The sequence below is a fragment of the Poeciliopsis prolifica genome, unplaced genomic scaffold, assembly GCF_027474105.1.
Source record: "Poeciliopsis prolifica strain line A6 unplaced genomic scaffold, Auburn_PproV2 SCAFFOLD007, whole genome shotgun sequence".
Classification (NCBI taxonomy): domain Eukaryota; kingdom Metazoa; phylum Chordata; class Actinopteri; order Cyprinodontiformes; family Poeciliidae; genus Poeciliopsis; species Poeciliopsis prolifica.
Window position 1 is genome coordinate 16,737,245 of NW_026562382.1, and position 25,591 is coordinate 16,762,835.

At 36.7% G+C, this 25,591-nt stretch overlaps 4 protein-coding genes across 19 annotated transcripts in view; all 4 read left to right on the top strand.

Moving 5' to 3' along the window:
• The window catches only part of stxbp5l (syntaxin binding protein 5L), a 132,136-nt gene extending 123,466 nt beyond the window's left edge, over positions 1–8,670 (top strand). For all 14 annotated transcript variants that reach the window (XM_055031926.1, XM_055031930.1, XM_055031928.1 and 11 more), the window contains 6 exons: positions 597–836; positions 1,307–1,670; positions 3,323–3,488; positions 3,905–4,016; positions 4,219–4,439; positions 5,463–8,670. In XM_055031926.1, the coding sequence (XP_054887901.1) occupies positions 597–836; positions 1,307–1,670; positions 3,323–3,488; positions 3,905–4,016; positions 4,219–4,439; positions 5,463–5,504 (1,145 nt within the window). In that variant the 3' untranslated portion in view covers positions 5,505–8,670. The remainder of the gene's footprint in view (positions 1–596; positions 837–1,306; positions 1,671–3,322; positions 3,489–3,904; positions 4,017–4,218; positions 4,440–5,462) is intronic.
• A 1,815-nt stretch (positions 8,671–10,485) lies between these two features.
• Positions 10,486–17,100, top strand: poglut2 (protein O-glucosyltransferase 2). 3 transcript variants are annotated; one of them, XM_055031941.1, is made up of 10 exons: positions 10,486–10,917; positions 11,772–11,977; positions 12,097–12,302; positions 12,945–13,022; positions 13,186–13,358; positions 14,316–14,553; positions 15,075–15,284; positions 16,277–16,366; positions 16,484–16,588; positions 16,958–17,100. In XM_055031941.1, exons 1-10 carry the CDS (start codon positions 10,727–10,729, stop codon positions 16,973–16,975), a joined length of 1,515 nt encoding a protein of 504 aa, XP_054887916.1. In that variant the 5' UTR covers positions 10,486–10,726; the 3' UTR covers positions 16,976–17,100. The 3 variants fall into 3 exon arrangements, with proteins under 3 accessions (XP_054887916.1, XP_054887917.1, XP_054887918.1); XM_055031942.1 differs by lacking the exon at positions 10,486–10,917 and having other exon boundaries at positions 11,884–11,977; positions 12,101–12,302; XM_055031943.1 differs by lacking the exons at positions 10,486–10,917; positions 11,772–11,977 and having other exon boundaries at positions 12,189–12,302; positions 13,173–13,358.
• Positions 17,101–17,452: 352 nt separating this feature from the next.
• On the top strand, positions 17,453–20,095 carry tex30 (testis expressed 30). Its single transcript, XM_055031945.1, has 5 exons — positions 17,453–17,483; positions 17,662–17,898; positions 18,424–18,475; positions 18,583–18,797; positions 19,622–20,095. The coding sequence occupies exons 1-5, from the start codon at positions 17,466–17,468 to the stop codon at positions 19,790–19,792; spliced, it is 693 nt and encodes a 230-aa protein (XP_054887920.1). The 5' UTR covers positions 17,453–17,465; the 3' UTR covers positions 19,793–20,095.
• Positions 20,096–20,362: 267 nt separating this feature from the next.
• Positions 20,363–25,471, top strand: nepro (nucleolus and neural progenitor protein). The gene is made up of 9 exons (XM_055031944.1): positions 20,363–20,461; positions 20,598–20,752; positions 20,897–20,985; positions 21,383–21,511; positions 21,645–21,722; positions 23,290–23,585; positions 23,711–23,751; positions 24,259–24,470; positions 24,569–25,471. The coding sequence occupies exons 1-9, from the start codon at positions 20,374–20,376 to the stop codon at positions 24,900–24,902; spliced, it is 1,422 nt and encodes a 473-aa protein (XP_054887919.1). The 5' UTR covers positions 20,363–20,373; the 3' UTR covers positions 24,903–25,471.
• The last annotated feature ends 120 nt before the right edge of the window (positions 25,472–25,591 follow it).

The window sequence follows — 25,591 nt, forward strand, 5'->3', positions numbered from 1 at the left end:
AAATGGAGTTAAAGAAGCTTTTGAAATTGGTGCAGTTTGTAGAGTGTACATGTGTGTGGGTATGAGTGTCTCACCAGGTGGAGTCCTGTCAGTGACTAAGGACTAGCATAATGTCAATAAACTTAAAGCATAAATGTGTATGTGTTTCTTCATGTGTGCGGGTGTTTATGTTTCAGGTAGAGGGGGTGTTTCTGTCAAGGTGTCTTTACTGTGAATATTCACTTATATTGACATCCATTCAAGGCATTTTTGTTGCAGTGTTTGACATCATTTAGTCAAGAAATTAGCCATTTTTTGAGTTTAAAAATGTTTCCACCATGCTTATCACTCATATTCTTCCTGTTTGCACTTTTTCTTTTTAACTGCTTGTCCTGTCATACCTCCTTTCTGTTATGTTACCATTCCTCCCCACGAATCTTTCACCAACTCTTGTAAAAAAAAAACATACACAAAAAAAAACTTTTTCCACAACTTTACCTTATGTTTCTTTCCCTCTTGCTCCCCTTCTCCCCATCATTGCTTCCCATATGTCTCCTCATTCTTTGTTTCCGCCATGCCTGTGTGTTCGGCCATTGTTCTTGCCGCCGCTGCTACAGAGAGTCGTGAAAACTCCTTCAGCCGCTCTCGCAGTTCCAGCGTGTCTAGCATTGACAGGGACACCAAAGAAGCTATCACCACACTGCAGTTTGGAGAGTCCTATGGACGCAAGAGTGATGTCCTGCCCACACCATGTCTGTGGGTAGGGACTAGCTTAGGTGTGGTCATCCTTATCCCACTATCGATCCCCACTGACCATGAGGAGAGGATGGAGGACCCTGTCACTGTTGGCCCTAGTGGTAAGCACCAGCACTTCTAGGTTTTTGGTGACACAAATTGTAAATTACTGCTATCACTCAAAAGTTCAAAAGGGTTTGCTGCTTCGCTGTTCACTTTGAACATGATTAAATAGCAGCAGACATACATGCATTAGTTGTCCTTATTCCTCTGAAGGAAATCACAAACCTTTTGTAAAGTGATGACTTTAAGTAAAACAGCGGAAATAGACTTGTTTTTACAATTTATGTTTTTCAGTTGTCTAAATTTTGAAGACATCAGGCTGGTCATATGTGTAACTAAGAAAACACTGGGAGCTGTCAGTAAAAACCCTGGAAATCATGTAATCAAGCTTATTTATGAAATCTAAACTTTAAATTCCTTTGACAGATATTGTTATGAATCCAACAGCTCCTTAGCTTCTATATTTGCAGCCTTGAAAATGGTAGACCATTTGCCTCTTATCTCTTGTATATCCTTTAAAACTTCCCAGGAGCAGTCCAAATGTTAAAAGGCTCAATGCTTCGCTTTGGTTTCTTGGACTGCAATGGAGCCCTAATTCAGAGCCCATATGAGGTTTGGCGGGACCTGAATGCCCCAGAGGACCCTGACAGACCACGGAGGCGCAAGCTGGTCCACTTTTCCCCGTCCTCTTCCCAGGATGCCTTTGGAGAGGGACATTTGGCCATAGTTTGCTCTGAGAGGCAGGCCAAAGTCTTCTTGATGCCCTCACAGTCTTGCCTCTTTGTCCACAACATCACAGAGTCGTCCTTTGTGCTTCGAGCTGATGTGGTATCTCTGTGCAACAGTGTGTGCCTGGCCTGCTTCTGTGCTAACGGGCACGTCATGACACTCAGGTAAGATTGATCTGCAGCGCTTAGAGTTCTCCATGTGGCTCACACTTATCACTTATGTTTTTTTAAATAGATGATTCAATTCTTTTATAATGTACACATGAACCAAAATGCAAGAAAAAGTTTCGTTTGGAAAGTTGTTTACCTGTAAACAAAGCACAGCACACATTCCCAGCAATCTTGAATCTGTACATTTTAGAACCACATTTTGCTGCAGTTTAAAGTGCATATAACATGCTTTTAAATCCTTCCTTTTCACTTTTAAATCATTTACATAATCTTCTTTAAGTTGTCTGAATTTCTCATTACACTAGTTCCTCAAGCACCATTTGTATCCCTGTTTCGGTTTGGGCTTGAGAGCAATGCTCTTTGGTGTGGTTTCTTTAAAGCTCAAGCATTTATTTACAATTATCTAGCTCGATGACCTATCTATTTATTGGGTGTTGATATGTCATGCTCATTCTATTGATAGCAGAATGACCATTGATAGCAGTACTATCATGCGCTTTGTGCTTTTTTTTTTTGCTCCTCGAGTCAATTAAAATATCTTGTGCAGAAATTTCCTCGAGGAGCAAAAAAAAAAAAAGAGTACAAAGCGCATGATACATATCAACAGTATAGGTTTTTGTCATTTTAATGTTATTTGCTAGATACTGCTTTGATGTGTCCATCACTTGTCTGATTGAACTGACCTTCAATCAGACAAAATCTTTCAGCAAATCCTTCTTGATAGTGGTAGAGGATACCAAAGTATTTATCATTGAAGTGTTTTGTGCAAACAAAGATGATTTCCCCCACAATGTGGGTACATTTCAAAGAACCTTCAAAGATGTTCTGATGCTACGGAAATTTGTGATGAATTGTGTGCGTTAATACATCCAACAACAATCCACTTGTAGCTTCAGGCTCCATGAACTTAGAATTCAAAATTGCTGCAAGAAATAAAACCTGGCAGTGTCGCAAAATTGGTTAGCCAGAAGTTCATGGCCTTATTTTGACACGACAGTGCAAATAATGTTTAATTGCTCTGAGGAAAATGCAATAAAGAATAGAAAATTTGAACAAATATGACAAAATAAAGATATCTACACATCATCAAAGAAAATATCAACCTTCCTGGATTCCTATGGAATGTTACAAAATGCATTCAAGAACTAAAAAAAATGGATGTGGCATGATATGTCTTCTTGAAGTCTTATGGGAATTGTCTTTTAATAATCTTCTCACATCAAAATAGGAAAATTTTTGTCAAGTCCAGATCAGAACTGCTAAAATTAACTGCATAGATGTGAGATTGAGATTCCAACATTTACAAATATAGTTGACCGATTCCACTCAATATTTTATGTATTTCAGACATGAATATTGAAACAGAATTCAAGTGCTTCATCTGGATATGCATTGGCTTTCTAGTCTTCCCTCATGCATTTTGTAGATATAATCTCATATTTGAGAAAATCTGCTTCAAGAAATTACTCTTCAGTACTCAGCTGGAAGCTAATTGATTTTATTTGAATATCTGATTTCCTTTTCACTACTGGGCATAAAGTTAGCTCTCACTTCCCATTTGGTATTTTTGAGGGTAACTCATATGATCTAAGTTTTCCCCAGGGGTCTGCTGTGTCTTTCATTCACTCCTGTCATTCATCTCGCAGTTTGCCCAGCTTAAGACCGCTGATGGATGTCAATTACCTGCCTCTGACAGACATGCGCATAGCAAGAACCTTTTGTTTCACCAATGAGGGGCAGGCACTGTATCTCAGCTCCCCGACAGAAATCCAGAGAATTACATACAGCCAGGAAATGTGTGACAACTTGCAGGTGAGCACTGTGGTTCTATGCATAGGTATATATCTTTTGGTTGGGAAAAGCACCGCTGCTGTGAAGGAGCTGTATCCATTATTCATGCCCTTGTTAAAGCCTGGGGCCGACGGTGGGATTAGACGGCAGATGTCACTTTGGTTATACATGGTGCAAACTTCAAAGGATTGAAAATTTATATGGTTTTACTGTGTAAATGTGTTCATTTAAATATGAGCATCATCATAGATATTTATTGTTCAGAGCTGACATTCCACACTTACAACACATGGATGTGGATCAAGTCATGTGATGTTTCCATAGTGCCATCTAGAGGCAAAGGTGGTCACAGTGTCATTACTGATGTTTTGTACCTCTAAAAAAATAGCTGAAATATGAGTCTTAAAATTTTGTATTTTCTCTTTTGTTCATTGCAGGAAATGCTTGGGGAACTGTTTACTCCAATAGAAACACCAGAAGCTCAAAACAGAGGATTTTTAAAGGGCTTCTTTGGGGGAAACGCCCACACTTTTGACAGAGAGGAGCTTTGTACGTCTTTTTAGTATTTAATTATAACTTATTATACAATCTCAGAATGCATTGTATCTAGGAATCTAACTTATTCATTAACAATAAGAAAACATGAAATAATTAACCTTTTAAAGATTAATTCAATTGTTAAAATCTACATTAAGAGAACCACAAAGATAACAGTTTATGAAAATGTAATTTTACCTGATGCGGTTCCCAGTTGGTGAGGCAGCAGCTGGGAAGGCTTCTCGGAGTCTGGCACAGCACATCCCCGGTCAGGGAGGTGTTGAAGGTATGAAGGTGGCAGCGAGTGGAGCGGTGGGGGAGTTGGCCCGGGCTCGTATTGCTCTGGATGAGAGAGGCCAGAGGTTGGGGGAGCTGGAGGAGCGGACCGCTCTGATGATGACCAGTGCAGAAACTTTCTCCAAACATGCTCATGAGGTGAGGATACAATACAGTATTTATGTTTAAGGGTCTACACTGAAGGCAGGCATGTTGTCAGTAGAATTTCTTAGGTCTACACAACATTATGGTTTTACTGGTTGCTTTTTCGCCACATTTCTCTCGCCGCTCTTTATTTATCAATCATCACAATGTTCTCTCTCATACCCATCAGCTTCAATATCTCAGATCCAAAGAACTGTTTTTTTTACATCAGGGAGAGAGAAGTCCATCCAGTCTAAATGAGTAGTATTTGAAATGTAATATTCTACCAAATATTTCTTTCAAGCACCTTGTTCCAATTGTGATATTATGCACATTAGTAATACAATTATAACTGCAAATTTCTGCAGTTTTATTCATTTTCATTTCAGTAACAGATATTCCAACCCAAATGGTGTCACTGCAAGATCTTTATTGTGTTTTAACAACATACCACCTAAAACATGTATTGCTCCATAATTTTTGTCAAAAGACTCAAAGCATAGAACTACAAGCTTGAATAAACTAATGGATTGCTCCTGCAGATGATGTATCATTGCAGAGCAATTTCCTAAATGCTATGCTAATGCTAGCATATTTATTCTCATTTTACATTTTTTTTAGACGAAGAAAATGTACATTTACATCCCGCTCTAATTGTACAATCAGCTAGTTGAAGCTTCAGAAACATTTCATTGGACTTTTACCGCAGGTTGGGCCCATTCCTACTCTTTTCATGGTTGGGAAGAGCAGGAATTATACGTGGTTTTATGTCAGAGATTTCATAAGCCGAAATATATGTTAGTTCATTTATTTATTTATTTTTATTTATTTATTTATTTTAAATAAAAGTCGTATTACAGATGTAAGGACTTGCATTGCTGTTGGACCTGACAGCTGCTTTCAAATTATTGGCACAATTCTTTTATAATGACAAAAACAAGCTGAGAAAAAGTGACCAAATTCATTGGAGCCTCAGCCCCTTTTCATTTGTCCTCTTTGATATATTAACCAAAAGGATATGACTCTGTCTTTTTACAGCTGATGCTGAAGTGTAAGGATAAGAAGTGGTACCAGTTCTAACGTCGGGACGGCGGGGTGAGGCTGCCATTGGCCTTTCAACAACTTCATGCTGCGACTGGACTTTCAGATGTGAAATGAAAGCAATCAGAAGAGAAAGCAGAGTGACTTTGTCTTTGCAGCTTTTAGAACCAGCTGTGTGTAAGTCAGTGTCACTTTGCTGAAGGTCGAGAGCAGGTTTATTCCTCGTCTAGACAGGAGGTAATAAGGACAGTTTGACGGTCTAAAGAAAGAACTTGAAATATCCAACAATTTGGTGTGAGTGTGTGTATGTGTGTTTGAGTGTGAGCTTGTATGGTTGGGTTTTCTGGATCTTACTGTGTAGATACTCAAAAGTTATGAAACCAACAAGAAATGCATGAAACAGCAATGGATGAGTATTAAAAATATCCAACTGCCATATTAAAAAGCAGCATGCTAATTTAAAAGGAAATTTAAAATGATTTTAAAAAAATCACTTTTATTTATGATGTAAGCCAACGACAGAAACTATAAAAAAACTTTATATTTTTGAGATACTGGCAAAAAAAAAAAACTATATCTAAAAAGGGAATCATATAACTGCATTGCTATTAAGCCAAAACTTCTGTTACTTTCCTTTTTTAAAATTTTCATTTCTGGTTCATTTTATTAGTATTTTTATTAGTCTAAGCAAATATTACTTAATACAATATAAATGCACATGAATAACTATCTACACAGACTTGGAATAATGTAATATTCAAACTTTCTTCTAACTTCATTTACTCTGGGCTGCACATTGCAAATTTAAATAAGTAGTAATAACACTTAACTCTGCAAAGTCTGATCACCCTAGTGTGTTTTCACTGTTTGAGCTGCTGCTATTCTCAAATACATTGGATGACAAAGAGGGACAAATCCATACTCAAAAGTTGTGTAAAAACAGCAATTGAAGCGACATAGATGAGGACAGTGTATTCTGAATCGTGTGTTTATATCTGTTGTACAAACCTATATACAATTTGTGTGCCATAAAAAGCAAGTAGGAGGAATCTTTTCACTGGAAGCTTAAGCAAGACGAGGCCATTAGGTGGGAGCGATAGATCTTAAAGAATTACACATGAAGTTTGTCATGGACGGCATGTCAAAATTTATTTCCTTTTTTTTCTTTGAACAGTATGTATAATGGCAGTGGAGGTTTTGAAATGGGCGAATTTGCAGGACTGCATTCTGTTGAAGTGTGGCACTAGCACTTAGGAGGAAAATCTGTTCTCTAATCCGTCTATTGCATACTAACTAGTTTTATTATTGCTTATCTGCATGTTTATTCAATTGGGACTTGGAATCAACAGAAAAAATATGTCCCTGTATTGTGGGTGGTGATAGACTCTTAGTTTGGCACCTGTATCACAACTTTTAAATTGATCCAAAATGAAGAATTTTCTTTTTTTTAATTAGTCCTGAATGCATTTTGTATTTAGTATTTTTTTTTGTTGTTAAAATACAAATAATTTGAAACCAGTCAAACTTGAAGGTTTATTAATCTACATGAGAGGTGGATTTAAGACACATTACAATTTTTATTCTGTTTATGAAAACACAATTTTTGAAAAATTTTTTTAGATGTTTGCATTGAAACATAAGAAACTGGGATCAGAAAGAAAGAGACTCGTGTAGGTCACCTTTCATGCAAGTAAACTTTTTTGTAGGTCTTTAAGAGCCTCTGTTGGATGTCAACATTTAGCAAGCCTTTGGGTTGTGTGTGTGTGTGTGTTCAAGAAAGATTTCAAATAGGACTTTTTTTCTGTCAAAGCAGTCAAAAAATGTGCCCTCCCATCTTTTCATTGTTTTAAACCCAAATAGGCATTTACTCGCAACCCAGGACGGCGTGCATTGCGATTTTCAGTTTTTGCGATAAAAGTGAGTTGAGATCACATCAGTTTCATCTCTGCCGTCTGTGAGTAGTGTATCTGTAAACAGTTCAGGGGAAACAACAGTATTTTTTTTTAGTGATGTTCAAATGTTGAGTCAGTGAAGAAAATATGTATATGTGTAAAACATTTGCAGAAATTTCAACTGGAGGCAAAAATGGTTGTTTTTTTTTTCTTTTCAATATTGTTCTTACTGACTATGATATCCTTGTGTCGCAGTCAAATATTTGATGGTTACGGCCTCTTCACTGATGGCTTATGTATTTTTAAAAGCAACTAATGTTTTATGATACATGGTCGTGTATCAAATTGTGATTGTGTTGTACGTCAGTGGGTAGCCACACGACACAGACTAACAGCGTCAAACAAGAAGGATATTTTGTACTTGTGTACTTGTCTGTATTTTTAACTGACCTGAAAAAACAAATCCAAGGGTACCAACTTTGATCACTCACGTGTTCTTTATCTTTTGGAGCATCACCACATTGAGGGTGAAATAAATAACCTCGGTCAAGTAGAGTTTCACATTCAAAATGAGATGTACATTAAATGCATTTAAAATCTGTTAAACAAAGATTCACAAGTAAGTCAGTAATTTCCACCAGCTTTGTCAGGCTGCTGAGACATTCCTTAGACTCAAATGGCCTTCATGCAAACATAAATTTATTTAAATATTCTGACCTTTCACAGTGGAAATACCTGAATAAAAAGAAAAAAAAACCACCATGATTTTGATTCAATAATACATCATCCTCTTATCTCTGTACCGTCAGTGACATTTGTGTTCTGTGCAGTTCTTTCAGTGGCAGAGAATACTCATAAAAAGAAAACAAAACCAAAATTCAGAAGGAAAAAAAAAAAAAGAAAATCTGACTTCTGCTTACAGGGTGTTTTGTTATTAAGCTTTTTTTCTGTTTTTGGTTTGTATGTTTTCAGTTTTTATATTAACTGTACAGTTTAACTTTGGGTGAACGGTAAAACACACAAAAAATGAGAGACTCTTGGGATATTTTCTGTATTTGTTCTACCTGTTACTGCTGGTACTATACTATCTGGTATTCTGGCTCTGTCTAAATCACTGGAACTATGTAGTTCTTCACAATATAGTATGCTGAAATGGCATTTATTTTGTTTGCTCAATAATGGCAACAATGTTTGTCTTATTTCAATGGATTCCACTTTTTGTTCTTGATATATTCGAGTGTAATAGAAATAACTTGATAAAAAAGGTCTGAAAATATGTTGATGCAAAACTGAAATAAACATTGATTGATGTACACACTGGAAATCTCTGTTCCTTTGGCCTCCAATGCTGTCATGCTCCTTTATCAGAGGACAGGAAATGTAATTTTAGGAGTGAAACATCAAGGAAAGCAATTTACATTTACATTTTAGAACCTTTTTATTTGAAAATATATATTTTCAACAACATATATACATTTTTCTCCACAACAGAAAAAAGTGTTATTGTAAAATCCTAATAATTTTAACCATTCAACACGACAAAACGTTGAATAGTTAGGAATGCTTTTGCCTTGTACCATTTCAGCTTGCATTGCTCACAGCTGGAACACAACTAAACGTTGTCATTCCCAGAACCAATCAACTGTCATTCCCACCTGACTGTTGATTCAAGTGGAACAAATTTATATTATGTTCCATTTGTACGCAGAAGAAAAATTACATTTAAACAGCTTGAAGGTCAAAACATAATTTGTAACTCCCCTTTAAGTCAGAAATACAATTCTAAAAGTTGGTGGCTCACCTTTGACTCCAAAATGGTTGCTGCAAATACCAGAAAAAATTATGGTTACAGTAAACAGCTTAATTGCTCTTTTGTGCCTCACTAAATCCATCATGTTGATAATAGAGTATGACAGTCATTAGTGAAAATGTTATGTTTGAATGCACTGCATAGGGGAAAAAAACATTTTCATCTTGTTATGCTAATTGTAGTTATTCTGGTCGTTGAGCAGAACTAGCAAGTCCCCAATGTTTTTGCATGAAACAGTTAAATTGAGTGTTAATACTAAATCTAAACTCTGAATTTTTTAACCAAATATAGTGCAACAATACAGCAAATATGTTGCTAATATAGCTCAAAGAGTCACACAAACATAATTTGTTTGTTTTGATGCTAAGATCAAAACTTAGATTCAATTTACTGAAGAAAGTCAGTGTATACTCAATGTATAACATATAACATATGATATATACTGATGAATCTATTGTTACCTTCCAGCAAGATTGTCCTAGATTTAAATTCTGCCCTTGTCTCTTTTTGCATGGATCTTTTGTGGTTTCCAGGTATTCAACTCCCTTACACAGTCCAGAACATGACTGGTTACTTTGTCTCTGTAAATTTTTAAGGTGTTAATATGCATGGTTATTTGCCCTGTGTATCTCTATGTTGCACAATGATGAACTTGCGACCTGTCCAGGATTTATCCTAGGTTTTGCCTAATAGCCATTTGAGTAAAATAAGAACTGCATAGGGGTGTCAAACTCCAGTCCTCAAGGGCCGCTGTCCTGCAGTATCAGATGTGCCACAGGTACAAAACACTGGAATGAAATCGCTTAATTACCTCCTTCTTGTATAAGCAAGTTATCTTAAGCCTTGCTAATGACCTAATTATTCTATTCAGGTGTGGTGCAGCAGAGGCACATTTAAAAGTTGCAGGGCATTGATCCTCCACTACAGGAGCTTGACACCTGTGGCATAGACAAGTGGACATAGACAATGAATAGATATACTTACATACTTTTTATATTAGTTTTTAAATATTGTTTGATAATGTCTGACGATCCCCGTCTTAGACTGACACCTTTTCCTATTTCATAAAACATTGTTTTTTTCCCACCTTTCCATTCTAAAGATAAACTCCTCCTCCGCTGCCGTAGCTGTGTCATGTGCCGGGCAATATAAAAAGAGCAGACCTAACCAACTATATTTTACAGAATTACTTCCGTGTTTCTGTCCAATCATATTCTTGTTTAGTATTTTGTTCTTCCTGAAGCCAATTGTTGCTACAGTTCCGTGAAGCCTCAACCAATAGGAGCTCTGCCCTGCCGAGTCTGAGCCCGCCTCCCAGGTTTATTTAGCAGATTCCCGAAGTTTAGCTGAACTGCAAGGAAATACTTGTAAAACAAAAATAATATGAGGTTTATTTTAAACAGATATTAAATATTAGCAATGCCGCTGCTTCCTGGAGCATTTACAGATGGAAACGGAACATATTGAGACACGACCCTTGTGTTTCTCATCTTTTGGTGGGCATCAGCAGGAGACCGCAGTGAGAAAAAAGGCTAGACGGAAAGAAAAGACCTGGCGTTATGTCTGTTCGATTGTTGCTGCTGCTGCTGGTTTTTAGTCTGGAGGCGTTCAGGTGCGAGCTATCCGGAGAAGAGGTTGGCTCGGTCATCAGCGCTGCTGAAACGTTGGTGTGGGGACCAGGGCTGGAGGCGGACATTGTCCTCCCTGCTCGATTCTTTTACATTCAGGCGGTGGACAGCTCAGGGAAAAAGTGAGTAAATTTGGCCTGGTCTGCGTATGTTCCCCCTCCTTCAATCCTAAGTAATGGATGTTTTTTTTATTATTTTATTTATTATTATTATTATTTATTATTAAATCGATGTTTTTGGAAGTTGTTTCTAAACAAGAGTGCAGACAAGTCCAACTCAGTTTAGTTGGACTTGTATATATTAGATATATAACGATGTTTTACAATATATTTAAGGCCCTTTACAGAAAGCAGCTTCGGTTTAGACCCAATCGGACAGAAATCTAAATCGATTCGAATCAATCGAATTTAAGCCCAGTTGTTTTTAAAGTAAGGGTCGCGGCCCAGCAATGGATCAGAAGAGTTAATGGTCAGGAAACCATTTGCATTTAAAGAAAACTGCAAACATCTTGCTACAACAACTCGTACAATATCTGAGGATATATCAAATATCTTAAATAAATAAATAAAGAAACAAAGAAAAAAAAACAGTAGCATACAATCATCAAACACATTTTAATATTACGTAATGATATCCTGGGCAAAATCAAAAGCTGTTTTCAAATATTGACTTCAAAACATTTACTCTATCTGTTTACAGTTTCTATTTTCCCGTTTCCTTAAGTGAAAAGTTGAAACTTAGAACTAGAGAGAACACATGGAGCTGATCTTTTGTCACACATACTTTGTCCTCTAAGAAAAAAAAAAAAAAAACTTTAAAGGTTTCACATTTCGGGTGTGTTCTCTGTTCCGCTGTATCATTTTCACTCGTTTTGCACAGAGAGCAACAATAGATATCAGATTTAATTTTAAGCAGGCAATTTAATCTTAAACTATCACCATTCGTCAGTAATCTCTCTGTATCCTGATACTTTTAGTTTAACAACGTCGCCTGGAGAGAAGACTTTTGAGGTAAAGATGGTCTCCCCAACAGAGCAGTTCACCAGGATCTGGATTCAAGTTCTTGATCGTCGGGATGGGTCATTCTTGGTTCGCTATAGGATGTATGCCACCTATACTGACCTGCACATCCATGTTCTGCTGAAGGCCAAGCATGTTGCCAAGTCACCTTATGTTCTCCAAGGTAGAAAACTGTTCAAGTTGCCATAACATTGTGTCAAAAGATAAAATTTTTGAAGTGTAACTTCAGCATTATTCCTGTGAAACAAGATGAAAAAGCATGAATATGACTCTCCTTCCCAGGCAGAGTCCACCATGAAGGCTGTGACTGTCCCCAGCCAAGTGGTTCTGTATGGGAGAAAAACATGCGCTGTCCTGAGTCCTTCGCCCAGATAAGCAGGGATCTCTCCCTTTATGCAACTGTTGATCCAGATCAGAACGCACAGGAGATCCCAAAGCGCTTTGGGCAGCGCCAAAGCCTCTGTCATTACACAATTAAAGAAAACAAGGTACTTCACATGTTTAATTATAAAAATTATACAAATTATAACTCACAGGTTCAATAAAAGAACAGCTCAAAAAATCCTAAAAGCATCCCCCTTGCCGTTTACATGCCTTAAGCTTTTTTCAGATTTTGTAAACATCAATGTACCTATTTGAGATTTTATAAGATTAATCAAAGCAAGTTGATGCATCATTCTAAAGTGTCATTCCCAAAACGGCATCTTTTTAAACATCTAATGTATTTTTTGTTTTTATAAGTGTACCTAGATGAACTTAAAAATCAATCTGAAATGCAAAAGAGGTTGGTGTGACTTATTTTTGCCAAACGTCTTCAGAAAACTTGCAAAGCCTGGTGGTTGGAGCGCTGGTGCAGTCATTCATCCAGTGGCCCATCATCCTTTTGAGTTAAATATTTAAAGTTGACTGGAAAATGAGAAATATCACTTGATAAATATGTGGTATTTTAGATTGAAGACTAATGACCAACTATAAAGTCTTAAAAATGCAAACATTAAAAAAAGAACTTATAAATAACTTAAGCAAAGCTTAGCCTGGTGGGGACACAAGTAAAGCCTGGTGACCCACTAGGCTTATAATGTACTAGGGGAAACCCTGCATCTTCATTTTGTCCTTTCTTTTCCTTTCAGGTGTATGTGAAAACATTTGGAGAACATGTCGGATTTAGAATCTTTATGGATGCCATCTTACTGTCACTCACAAGAAAGGTGAGCTTTAAACAAATTGTCCTTCAATTTAATAGTTAAACACAGAGAATATGATCCTATCGAATGTGATGCTACTTTTCTGTAAGGCTTTCATTTTTAATATATATACGAGAACATCAGACAGGAGCTGAATTATTGATATTCTGTAAGGGTGTATTTGCAGGTTCGACTCCCTGATGTTGAGTTCTTTGTAAATCTGGGTGACTGGCCCCTGGAGAAGAGGAAAACCACTGATAAGCTCCATCCTATCTTTTCTTGGTGTGGCTCAAACAACACCAGAGATATCGTCATGCCCACTTACGACCTGACTGAGTCAGTTCTGGAGAGCATGGGAAGGTAGGGCCTTTGAATCAATATGCTTATTAAGTGTTGCTTAGCACCGGAGTTAGTAGTATAATTAAGTCTCATTCAGCAAAAGCTTACAGGATTATTATTATTATTATACACAATCGGCTATTTATGCAGGTGAACTTGGAGTGCACTCCAGAAGCTTTTTGAAAACGAAGCCTCAGCTGGTTTTAGCCTTAATAAACTGAAATCAAAGGAAGTAATTTGTCTCGTTCTTGCTGTCCTTGCAAAGGTTTAAAAATTGGCCTGCAGAAAACTTCTCCATTAGAACAGGCACTCTGACCTTCAGTGCCTTGCAAGAGTATTCACAACCCAGGAACTTTTATATTTGCATTTAAAATCACAGGTCAATTATTTTTTTACAGATAATTCATGTACATACATATGGGTGTTTTTTTTTTTTTGTTTTTTGTTCATTTTAATTAATTTGTTAACAAATATTGTATTCCTCATGGACAACAGGGCCAGACATTAAATGCTGTATCTTTGATGTGATAGTCTATGCACAGCAGGTCTGAATGCCCCTCTAACTGACCCAACACAACAGCAACACACGAAACAAATCCCACTGTTTATTCTGAGGAGGCTTTTAAAAAATAGATTTTTTTTTCAGCAAATAAAACATTATTTAAATGAAAAAGCAGAATATCCATGTTTAAAATTAGCTTTTTTGAAAGATTATATTTTATTCATTTTGTGTCTACAGGGGACTTCATTTGCTTATAAAATGTTCATAAATAAATTATTTTCTGTAATGTTTCTGCTGATTTATCACAATGACTTGGACTCTTATGTTATGCAAGAAGAACAGCCTGCAAATTTTATTTAGCTTTTTTAAGATACTGAGTTTGACCAAACAGAAGTATATTTTGTCACAGTTAGATTATTTACCTCTGGAACAGCAAGAGATTTGACTACACCTCTTTATTTTCCTGCACCGGACAGAGTGAGCTTGGACATGATGTCGGTCCAGGCCAACACGGGGCCGCCGTGGCCGGAGAAGAACGCCACGGCCTTCTGGAGGGGTCGGGACAGCCGCCAGGAGCGCCTACAGCTGGTCAAGCTTTCTAGAGCTCGCCCCGACTTTATAGATGCTGCTTTCACTAACTTCTTCTTCTTCAAACATGATGAGAGTCTCTACGGCCCGCTGGTCAAACACGTCTCTTTCTTTGATTTCTTCAAGGTAAGTGATAAAGGTGCATGAAGACACGTCATCTCTGTGGGATATGTCCTGAAACCAATTAAATACGTCTTTAAAGTTCCTATATGGGAAAACTAGTTGCCAAGTTAAGTACAACTTTGGATATGGAAGCACTCAGTAAAAGTATTTATTCCAAAGTTCTTTCCTGTGTCTTCTTTCTTTCCAGTATTCCTTCTTTATTTCCTTCAGTTTTTGTGAGTTTGTTAATTTTTCTTGTCTTTGCCTCCTTTTGTCATTCATTGTGCCCTTGTGTCATATTTTTCTGTTCTTGTATCCATTCTTTCACTCTTGTCCTTTCTTCTTTCCTGTATATGTTAGTGTCTGGTATTTGTAGATCCCATAAGTAGAAACTATCCTAATATAAAAGTGTTTGAATTTAGATTTAAAAACAGGCAGACGTGGATAGAGAAGTTTGGAATACCTACATCAAAACTATTTAGAAACTAATTTCTCTTCAGGAAAGTAATTATCTCATTTGTTTCCCCTTTTTTGTTCATCTGCAGTATAAGTATCAAATAAACATTGATGGGACAGTAGCAGCCTACCGTCTGCCGTACCTGCTGGCCGGAGACAGTGTGGTCTTAAAGCAGGATTCCAGCTACTACGAGCATTTCTACAACGAGCTGCGGCCGTGGGAGCATTACATCCCAATAAAAGCAAACCTGGGTGACCTGCTGGAAAAGATCAAATGGGCCCGAGACCATGATGACGAGGTGATCATATGTTGGATAATTATGGTCACTAAAATTGAACTGATGTCGTTATGAACAACCATTTCGCACATATTTTTTTGCCCTTATCAAGAGAGCACATTGTTACTTTTCGAGCAGGATCATGTACAGCAGAGGTGCCAAACTCCAGTCCTCAAGGGCCGTTGTCCTGCAGTTTTTAGATGTGCCACAGGTACAAAACCCTGAAATGAAATGGCTTAATTTCATTCCAACTGATCTTGTAGATCAGTTCTCCAGAGCCTTGACAATGACCTAATTATTCTATTCATGTGTGGTGCAGCAGAGGCACATCTAAAAGTTGCAGGGAAGTGGCCCTCCAGGACTGGAGTTTAACACCTGTGATCTGCAGAATCCACTGTTAAAATACCAACTGGAAGAACAGAGTAATGGAAAAATCCAAGCCTTCCTGCTGTGCTCATTGTATCTGTTAAATAATGGTCACATTATTTTTCCATTATCAGATCTCTTCAGTTTGCTTTGTAATGCTGTAGGCAGTCCATTTAAGATTGCATTATTCATGAGTGTGAATTTATTGAGTTGCTGAGATTATTTTACGCCTCTATGAGTTAACTATATATAAATCTATCAACAGGAGCTCATCAATTATACAGTGCGTAGTGAAGTATTCATACCTCCTGAAATGTAATCATGATATAAGCACAAACTGCAATGCATTTAGTAGGATTTAGAGAAGTTTGTGTAAAAAACATAATTTGTCACTCTCAGGAGGTTTGGATACAAATGCAGAGTACACTTAATCAGATTTTAGTTTGTAAAAAAAGTGTAAATAGTTCACATTCCTGTAAATTAATAAATAAGTCGAAATGCATTGTTATTTTCAGGCTTGCTGGATGTGTATTTTCTTTTAGGTTTTATATTTGTGAAAAGCATTGAATTTATCATGTAACCTATTGATTTTTCGAAGCGTAATTCCTCCTTGGGGTTCTGTTTTTAAAACTCTCATCTTTTTGCAGGCAAGAAAAATTGCTCTTGCAGGTCAGCAGTTTGCCCGCAGTCATTTAATGGGAGATTGTATATTCTGTTACTACTACAAGCTTTTCAAGGTATCATTGCTGTATTTTTCCTTTACCCCTGCTGTAATACCAACCCGAGTAAATTATGTTGATTGTTGTGTTGAGTGAACAAAATCCGTAAAATAATTTTTGCTGTGCTTCATATAGGAGTATTCCAGACTGCAGATCACAGAGCCTAAGGTTCGGGAGGGCATGGAGTTTGTGGAACAACCAAAGGATGACTTGTTTCCATGTTCCTGTGTCCGGACAATGGTAAGGGATCTCAGCATGTTTCCTTCAGCATGTTTAGAAAAAATGTTAAACAGCTTAAGACATATTTATCAACAATGTATTTGTTAAAATCTGTTCTGACAAGTGTGATTTTATTTTATTTTTTTAATATAAAAACTGTCTTTTTTCCCTCCATTAAATGAATCTTCTGTTGGCCAAAGTGATTTATTATTAACTCACTTTAAAGTTTAAGAAACTAAATTTTCAGTTAAATTTAGCTTTTTTGTAATGGGCTCCAATAAAAAGATACTTTCATTTTAAAGTATCCGGCTCCCTCTGCTGTACATGACTTGCCATCGCACTACATTTTTTTTCTTTTACTAATGCGGTTCATCTGTCTCCCTTTTTCAGGCAAAAGATGAACTTTGATCTTACACCATGGGAAGAGCAATGCATCATATCTGAAATTGCCAAGTAATTTTAGCAAGTTATGATTTATTTGTTTATCATAAGATGAATGTCACTTTTTTATATAATTAAAATTACTTTTTACATTGGTGTGTGATTTATTTCCTTGTTGTTTATACATTAGCATTACATTCACAAAAAAATCACTGCAAAAGTCATATTGGCCCTGTGTTCATGTTTTGCATGTTACATACAACACAATAGTGTTTTGTTCCCCTTTTTTTCAATTGTTTTATGAGATGAGCCAACACAGATAAGCGCATAGTTTAGAAAATTTTACATTTTCTAAGTGTTTTATGAAACATGGCAGGGGTCCAGACCTGAATTTAATATGTGGCACTGTTCCTAAACTGATGGGCAAAAACTGAAAAATTGTAAATGCCACTCCTGAACGCTAGATGGCCCTCATTTTCAGTCATTATAAATATTTCACAGAGAAGGATCGCCTGCAATGGACAGGTTTAATGAGGTATTCGTTCAAATACCATATGAAATTCATTAAAAATAGGCGCCGTTTTCAAGCGGTGTAGGCTGAAAAGAAGAATTAACAATTCAGAGGCTGTAGATGAGGATGCACAGCCTGTACGTCATGAAGAAGTGCAGTAAGCAGTGCAGATGAATGACTTGCTTTTATACTTGTCTTTCAGGAACTTGTAAAAGTACCGTTCGGGACAAAGAGTCTGGACGCATTCTTGTGTGTTCCAGCGTCACTGAATGACGTTCAGACAGCCGTCATACTAACGCACGGTGCGGGAGGAGACATGAACTTCAAACATTTAGTTTCTCTTGCGCACGCTCTGGCATCAGACGGTTTTCTATGCCTCCGTTTCACATGCAAAGGCTTGAACTTGGCTTATAGAGTTAAAGCTTATAATGCTGTCTGGGTACGTATTTATTTATTGCAAAATGAAAGGAAAAATCTGACTTGTGAGCTATTTTGACACTTGTTGAACACTATTTAATAGTTTTTTCAGTTTTGTCTTTCTCTTCCCGTCCCAAAAAACAAGGCTTTACCCAAAAATTTTTGAAATTAAGTTTCACAAGGCAAACTGCAGAATCAATTCAAAAGAATTCAATAAAAAAAGTAGAACGTTACTTTTGTTTGAAGTAGTGAATACATAGAAACCAATCAGATGGCCAAACAGAAATGAACCAAATAAAGTTTTCAAGATGCACATTTTTGCTGTTTGCTCTTTTGCTGCTTAACAGTAGAAATATGTAAACTACTGCAAATTTGACTTACAGTTTGCAATAGCAGCTGATCAGATCTTTCTTTTGCCATCATCGACTGGAATATAAAAAGGCAAAATGTTCCTTTTCTATCTGTGCATTTTGAGAAATTTGCATGTTGTGAAATCCTGCTGTGTCCTCATTTAAATAAAAATAAACACTTATAACTGTCATTTCAGGACCACTTGAAAACCTTGGAGAGGTTTACGTTGAAAAACATATTTTTTGGAGGTAAGTAGGAAATGCCTCCTGCCCATGTTGATTTCCACTGATAATAGCTATGTTGTGTTTTAGACAAACTGCTGCACTAAATGGGATTCCTTTCACGATAAAATCAGGCAGGTCAATGGGATGCCGTGCGGCTGCTGCTCTTGCTAGGCAGCTGAGCGAAGAGTTTGAGGACGCGGTGCAGGGTGTCATCTGCCTCTCTTTCCCCCTACACCCACCAGAAAAGACGTACACCCGTCATCAGCGGAGTGAAGATTTAAAAATGTTGCCTGGGGGTGTTTGTGTTCTGTTTGTGTCTGGCACGGAGGACACAATGTGCAACCAGGTGAGGGTGAAAATGTTCTGGATTGGATGAGGAAATGGATTTACCTTTGTGAAATTTCTTTTTTTGCACATTTGCTTTTGTTCTCCTTTTTTAATGTTGTGCCACAACATTTCAATCTGTTTCAGTCTGGATTTTGTACCGTTCTACTGCAAAGTCTTCATTCTCCATACTGTTTAAGATTTGGTTGTTCATTTTTCAATATGCAGGTCAACACATAGTCAAAAATGCAATAAAATATTTTGAGACGTTCTGTGTCTCAAAATATGGGAAAACAACAAAAATAATAATAATAAAAAGACTTGCTGCTGTGTTTGGAACCTCTACTTGTCTCAACATGTCCTTGTAATCCTTCCTAAATTCATGGGCAGCTGCAGTTATTTCTCTTAGACTGTTCCTGATGTTTTTCCCAACTTGCCATTGTGTCAACACACATTTGTTGATAATTTTGCTGATCATCACTTAATCAAGTGCATTTTAGTATTATCTGACTGCTATATCTAATTTTTAAATTCTACAGACGCAGCAAGACTGGGCTTAGTTTTTCCAATGAGCACATATTCCAAATGTAAAATATTTTATGACAGCAGTTTATCTATTAATACTCATAAACCGCCCCTCTTGGATGCAGAGCAACTTATTTCAGTTGACCATTTCTACTCTACTGCTTTCACAGATTTTTCAGTTTTTTCTTCAACATCTATTATTCTGTTAAGTCTCCTTTTTACTCTACCTCTCTTTGATCATTTTTTGCCAAGCTGTGTGCTTGAAGGTTCAATGACATATCAGGCCACTGTGGTGACTTTTCTTCTTTTTTCCTTCCTCAGGACCTTTTTAATGAGCTACTAAAAGACATGAAAGCTGAGGCTGAAGTTTTTTGGCTACAAGGAGGCAGCCACGGTCTCACTGTGAAAGGAAGGTCTGAGGATTCTGTAATGGATGAAGTGAACTTAAAAGTCCTCCTGTGGATTAAGGACAAAACAACATTGAGGAATTAACATTTGGTGTTTGTTTCACTGTGCTGTTAAATAAGAGATATAACAGTGTAATTGCATGAATGACTTGATACTGCTTGCTGTGTTATGTAATCATGAATTAAGATATATTTCTTTTTCAGTGTAGTTTTCAAAGCAGACATTTTTTCTCTGATATTGTAATAATAAATAGTGCATGAGGAGAAGAAAATACATTTTAATGTAAGATATATAAGAACTTAAAGTTCTCAACTGTACAAAGTTGCATAATGGAAAAATACCAACAAAAGACAAATATATTATTGTAGCTAATTACTAAAATTATTGTACATGGGTTAATGAATTAAATTATTTCAAATAAAATATAAAAAATATTTTTAAGATATGCATTATTTTGATATGTTGTCTATTCGCAATGAAAATGCAAAGTCATAAAATGTCTTTTTTAGATTTTGTTACACAAGTCTATTTTAGGGCAAGAAAATACTAGTGGTGCGTACCGTGGAGGGTAATAGTGTTGCGACTCCTTTAAGGCCAACTCTGACGTCACCTGTGTTGGAAAAGCGATTGGCTATTCCACTTCCGCACATTTCTAGCAGAGCAGCATGGCAGAGGAACGGCTTTGGAACAGGGTAAACATTCCTTATCCCTGTGCAACTTCAACCGTCCGCATGAAAGTCGCTCCAAAAACAGGTTTGACCGTCCAAACAGAAAATGTCTCACCTTGTTGTGTTTCCACTCTTAAAGACACATCAAAGGAAATGATACGCCTAACCCCAACCACGTGCTTTTGCAGGGACACTGACAATCTACCTTTTATGTTTTGCAGTTAGACTTTTCAGAGACCTGCTGCTGCAAAATGACGAGGTCATGAAGCTTCTTCACAGTAAGCTACTTCAGACGGAGATCCGGCTTGTATACGACCTGATGTACGTCCTGAACAACAGCTACAGGGGGAACAAGACCTTCAAGGGCTTACAGCAGGTGAGAACTGCAGGCAAGAACCCCACATTATGCTTCATTGTGTCACATTTTCTCTTTTCAAGTCTCAGAATGTCGAGCAACAATAAAAGACTTTCCAATCTCAATCTGAATTTCTACATGAGCTTCTCTTTTTATGTCCTACAGGTTGAACAATGTGTAAACAGACTGAAGAATATGAAGCTTGATGCTGCTCTTCAGGGGCTAAAAGAGCTGTGTCCCAATCAGATTCAAATGTAAGTTTGAACTAATTATTGTTGTAAATGTAGCTGTCATTAACACACAAGCCAGATGTGTTTCAATTACAAAACAATGCAGTTATTACAATTCTTTGTCTGTTTTTTTTTTCAGCCATGAGAAATGTGGGATTAATGACTAATCCTCTTACTATAACTGCTTAATTGTGATTTTTTTCCCCCCAAAATTGTACTGCCCTAATAGAACACTACAAAAAAATTATAAATAGAGATAATTGAAGATAAAATATACACTCCGTGTGCTGTAATTTTATTGTAAAGCCAAAATCCCATGATTCTTTGAGCTCCCCACTCCATAGTGTCTGCAGAGCCATTTTGTTTATCTTGTTGCAGCTGCATGTACAATCTCTCATTACAGTTTCTTTATGGGTTTTAGGGCATTGTGCAAGAAGAACGGTGACTGTGATGTTCCGAGTCAACCCATGCTGGAGTGGACCTGTCTGAAAGTGCTGGGAGCTGGCAAGCTGCTGAGCTGCACTTTGTCTCGCTGCAGCAGAGCTTTCATGTATCCTATTTAGCAGTTCACACTGCTAGATCACGCTTTAATGCTATTTTTATTAGAACCAAAAGAGGGTTTGTGATGCATCTTGGAACATCTCTGTCAGAGTTAGTTTGTCTTTAACAGACTCATTTTTCAGATTAGCAAAGCAGCAGATGAAATGGGAGGAGTTTCTCATCCTGAATATAGTGCTAACCAGCATGCTGAGTCGTTTATGGTAAGTAGCTACTTTATTTTTTCATATTTCCAGCTGCAATTGGATGTGGAAAGTAGAGCAGCACAAAAAAAATTATTTTAATTAACTTTTTAGAATGTTTTGACTCAGAAGTCAAAGGTTGAAACCTTCAAATTTCAGGGGCCTTTCCTGTTTCTTTGACCATAAATTAGAAACTGTGTGTGACATTCCACACATAGTTTCACAACAAACAATCTAATTAAAATAAAATAATAAATGTCATTTTTTTTCTGTCAATGGATACACAGACTTTCTGTAGTGCAGACTCCTCCAGAAGAGCCTTCCTGCCCATTACCATCTATGTATCTTAAGAAGTTAGGTAACATGAAAATAAACATTCAATTTATCTTTGGGATTAATTAGGTATTTTTGAATTGATTATAAAACAATCCAAAAGAAACAAGTTCATAAGTTTTTTTTTGTTTGTTTTTTTTTTTATATAACAGTACCAATATTTTACCCTGGATACAGCTGAGAAATTGATATTTGGTTTGAATAAAATGATTTCAAATGTTATTCTTCCCTTCATACTCCCCACCAGTCTTTGGCACTGACTGTGTTAATATGACCACATGACTATTACTTCTGCTAGTGTTGGAATTGAACGAACTGAATGCTTCTCATTCAGGAAGCGGACGTGTTTTCAGAAGTTATTTTTTCCAAAACTGTATATTCTCACTAGACCAACAATTATACAACAAAAACTTTGTGATGCATTTTTGATGTATTGCGATAGTAAGAAAACCATTCTTAATATATTACTTAACATATTTAAGTGTTCTTGCAGTAAGTTTAAAGTGTTTTTTACTAGGGTGCTTTCTGCATTACAGTTTGGTTCCTCTTTGACAAGCATTGAACAGTAATGTAGCCTGATGTCTGTGTTGAGGAAACGGTTATCAATTAATCAGCACTCAGCCATATTAAGTCAGTAAACCTTACTTGTACGATTCCCTGAAAATTGATGTTTCAGATTCATGAAGAAGTGCCCCATTTCTTTGGAGAATATTTTAACCACTTCTTGAATTAAAATCCCAAGGAATGGGAAGACATTTAGGGTAAAGATAACTCCAAGAATTCTGATTTGGACTAAGTAGTCAGTGGTAAATGTTGTAAATGAACGGTAACAACAGTGATTGAAAGCAAACATTACTGGTGATTACTTGTGGAGGAATTTGATGATGAATGTGACTGAAATGGAAGCCATCCAAATACCTCCTGGCGCAGAGTCTCCTCTGTGGGGCTGTAAAGTTTATAGCTCATACACTGCTCCACTGTGCTTGGGTCTGTGATTGATTTCTGCAAAACAGGAGTATATAAAAGCTATTTCTGCCAATTCTGTCAGCCATTTTTATTGGAGCTAATTGATGCTGCAGGGAAAGACTTTTCCTGTGAAACTGCATTCCTGGCATTTAGGCTGCTGTGTACTGTACATTGAACAATTTAAACAGTTATAATGATTTATAACTAAAATAATTTTGTTTGGGTGGGCTTTTAGAAATGCTTTCTCTTTTTATATCAAATGACTGATCTGGTTCTTTTGCTTCATCAGGGTGTTTTTTCGTGGTTTTCTGGTCAGCCTTTGCAATCTTTACCAGCGGCTCCTGGAAATCCTGAAAGCTGTAGCCCAAGCCAAACCCATGCCCTTCCTCACCGACATGGTCTTGCCAGCAGATATGACTGAGTTCCTGGGTCCCTTTGATACTTCACTGCTTAAGAAACATCCGGCATTTCACGCTTGTCCTAAAAATCAGAAAACAAAAAACCAAACAACAAAGGCAGCTAAGGTTAAAAATAATAAACAGCGCATTATCTTTAAAGAAGACCTTGGGATGGCTGTTGAAAGAGGTATGGAGTCACTTGATTATACAAGACCAGAGAAAGCAATTTGACAAACCAATTATCTCCATTTATTAGGTATTTGCAAAATTTTGCTCTTCTTAACCAATTCTTATACATAAATTTATTTGCAGGTGTTGGTTTCGATGTTGACGACAAGCCTTTTATCTTCAAGGTCTGTATGATAACCAAAACGTTTATTCCTTTAACATGTGCCATATACAGCTGATTTTTATTCACAGACAACTTTAACCAAATTGAAAATTTAATTTAATTGAATTTAGTTAATTTATATTAAAGAATTCCCTATATTTGTACACAAAAATTGTGGCAAAAATTCATGTGGTTGATTGTCTTAGTTACTTCTTAAAATGAAAAATACTTGAGAATACCTTTTGTCTGGATACTTCTTACTTCTTGAGTCAGAAATTAGCTTTTTATTTAAACTTTCCAGTCTCCCCAGTCAAAGTAACAACAAAAAAATAAATATGAATTGGAACTGTAAAAAATTAAGTTGCAGTAGAACCCATGTTTATCTTAACACAACACAGTGAGCTGACTGACCAATTTTTTTGCTTATGCAACTTAGATACATTTATTTAAAGCTTTGCAGCACATCTTTACCAGTGGCGGGCGCTGTTTTTATCTTTATTTACCTTATTATCTCATTTTGTTCTCAAAGGGTAAGACTGTCTCAAAATTGAGCAACAAAGTCAAGAAACAAGAGTTCAAGAAACAAGTGAGTGAAGCTACTACATTTACAATCCTGGCTGCCAATCTGGAGGAGATAATTCAGTGGTGCAGATCTGAAAGAATGAAGAGGACAAAACGTCTCCTTACATTCCTGCGATTAAAGTGCCAAAAAATGAAGTGTCTCGAAGCAGCAGGACAGAAGTAAGATGAATAAAACATAAAATTGTTCAGCCATGACTTTCAACTTCTTTGACACATTTTGAATGCTAACTGCTCTCATTATTTGCCCTTTTACTCAGTGTTCAGCGGAAGCTTCGGATTTTCAGACGAGAAGTGTGCCAGGCTGTATCACCCCAGGGATCAGCAATGAGGACTTTTCGTTCTCCGGCTGTAACGAAGAGGATCACTGCCCGAAGAAGTCATTCTGAATCACTCTGGAAAAGATATATGTTATCTAGAGCCAGGATGAGTTTTAAGAGGACAATACTGCTTGGACAGCAAAAAGACTCTGGGCCAGTTGTGTATTTTAAAGATGTTGAAAAAAGCAAGGCTTCAAGTGAGAGAGCATTACAGATTAATAACCCAGATAGCAATGAAGACATCGATAAAATATTTGCAATTGCAGGCTTGTAATGCTTCATAAATCAAGATAAGACTAATAAATTGACAATGGAGAGTGAATGTGGTCAGTCATCAGGTCAATAATCTATGTGTAAATTGCATTCATGTCAAGTGTTGTATTATAACAGATATTTTTACATTTTATACCTATGATGTTGCTGCACCTCATCACACAGGATACGTCACATTTTCAAGATTTTTATTTGTAAAAAAAAAATAAACTGCATAAATTTGCCCTACTCTGTAATTCTATTACATTAATCCAAATAAAATGCTTGAGGTGTGCAGTTGTATTGTAACAAAAGGTTAAAGTTAACAAACAATGGGACTTGCGTCTTTTTATTGTTTTCTGTTAGAACTCATAATATTTAGACAGGTTATGTCTCTCGGTTCCTTTTAAGCTCTAAGATCCAGAATGCCCTGTTGTAGCTTTGCAATAAAAAATCTCATTGTAAATTACAGAATCTACTCTGTCATCAGCTGCTTTATTAATGGTCTCAAACAATCTAAATTTAAAACCCATGAGATCTTGCAATTCAGATTATGTTAAATGGAATAATATCTTTTCTGGCTATCGCAGCTCTTTTAAAGCTTGATTTTAACACAGCTTAAAAATTTATAATAACGTTTATAAGTTTTTAGATTCTTATAAAAAAACAAGGCTATTGTCCTAATGTGGTCATCTTTATCTAAAGATCAAA

What these genes read in the sequence shown, in the direction of transcription:
- tex30 (XM_055031945.1), top strand. An exon ending in AAGCTTATAATGCTGTCTGG is followed by an intron (nt 17,899 to 18,423) that starts GTACGTATTTAT and finishes CTGTCATTTCAG; the next exon opens with GACCACTTGAAAACCTTGGA. An exon ending in GAAAAACATATTTTTTGGAG is followed by an intron (nt 18,476 to 18,582) that starts GTAAGTAGGAAA and finishes CGATAAAATCAG; the next exon opens with GCAGGTCAATGGGATGCCGT.
- poglut2 (XM_055031941.1), top strand. Translation starts at nt 10,727, where the DNA reads ATGTCTGTTCGATTGTTGCTGCTGCTGCTGGTTTTTAGTCTGGAGGCG. An exon ending in GTGGACAGCTCAGGGAAAAA is followed by an intron (nt 10,918 to 11,771) that starts GTGAGTAAATTT and finishes TGATACTTTTAG; the next exon opens with TTTAACAACGTCGCCTGGAG. An exon ending in CCCGAGACCATGATGACGAG is followed by an intron (nt 15,285 to 16,276) that starts GTGATCATATGT and finishes ATCTTTTTGCAG; the next exon opens with GCAAGAAAAATTGCTCTTGC.
- nepro (XM_055031944.1), top strand. Translation starts at nt 20,374, where the DNA reads ATGGCAGAGGAACGGCTTTGGAACAGGGTAAACATTCCTTATCCCTGT. An exon ending in GAAAGTCGCTCCAAAAACAG is followed by an intron (nt 20,462 to 20,597) that starts GTTTGACCGTCC and finishes TATGTTTTGCAG; the next exon opens with TTAGACTTTTCAGAGACCTG. An exon ending in ACAAGCCTTTTATCTTCAAG is followed by an intron (nt 23,752 to 24,258) that starts GTCTGTATGATA and finishes TTGTTCTCAAAG; the next exon opens with GGTAAGACTGTCTCAAAATT.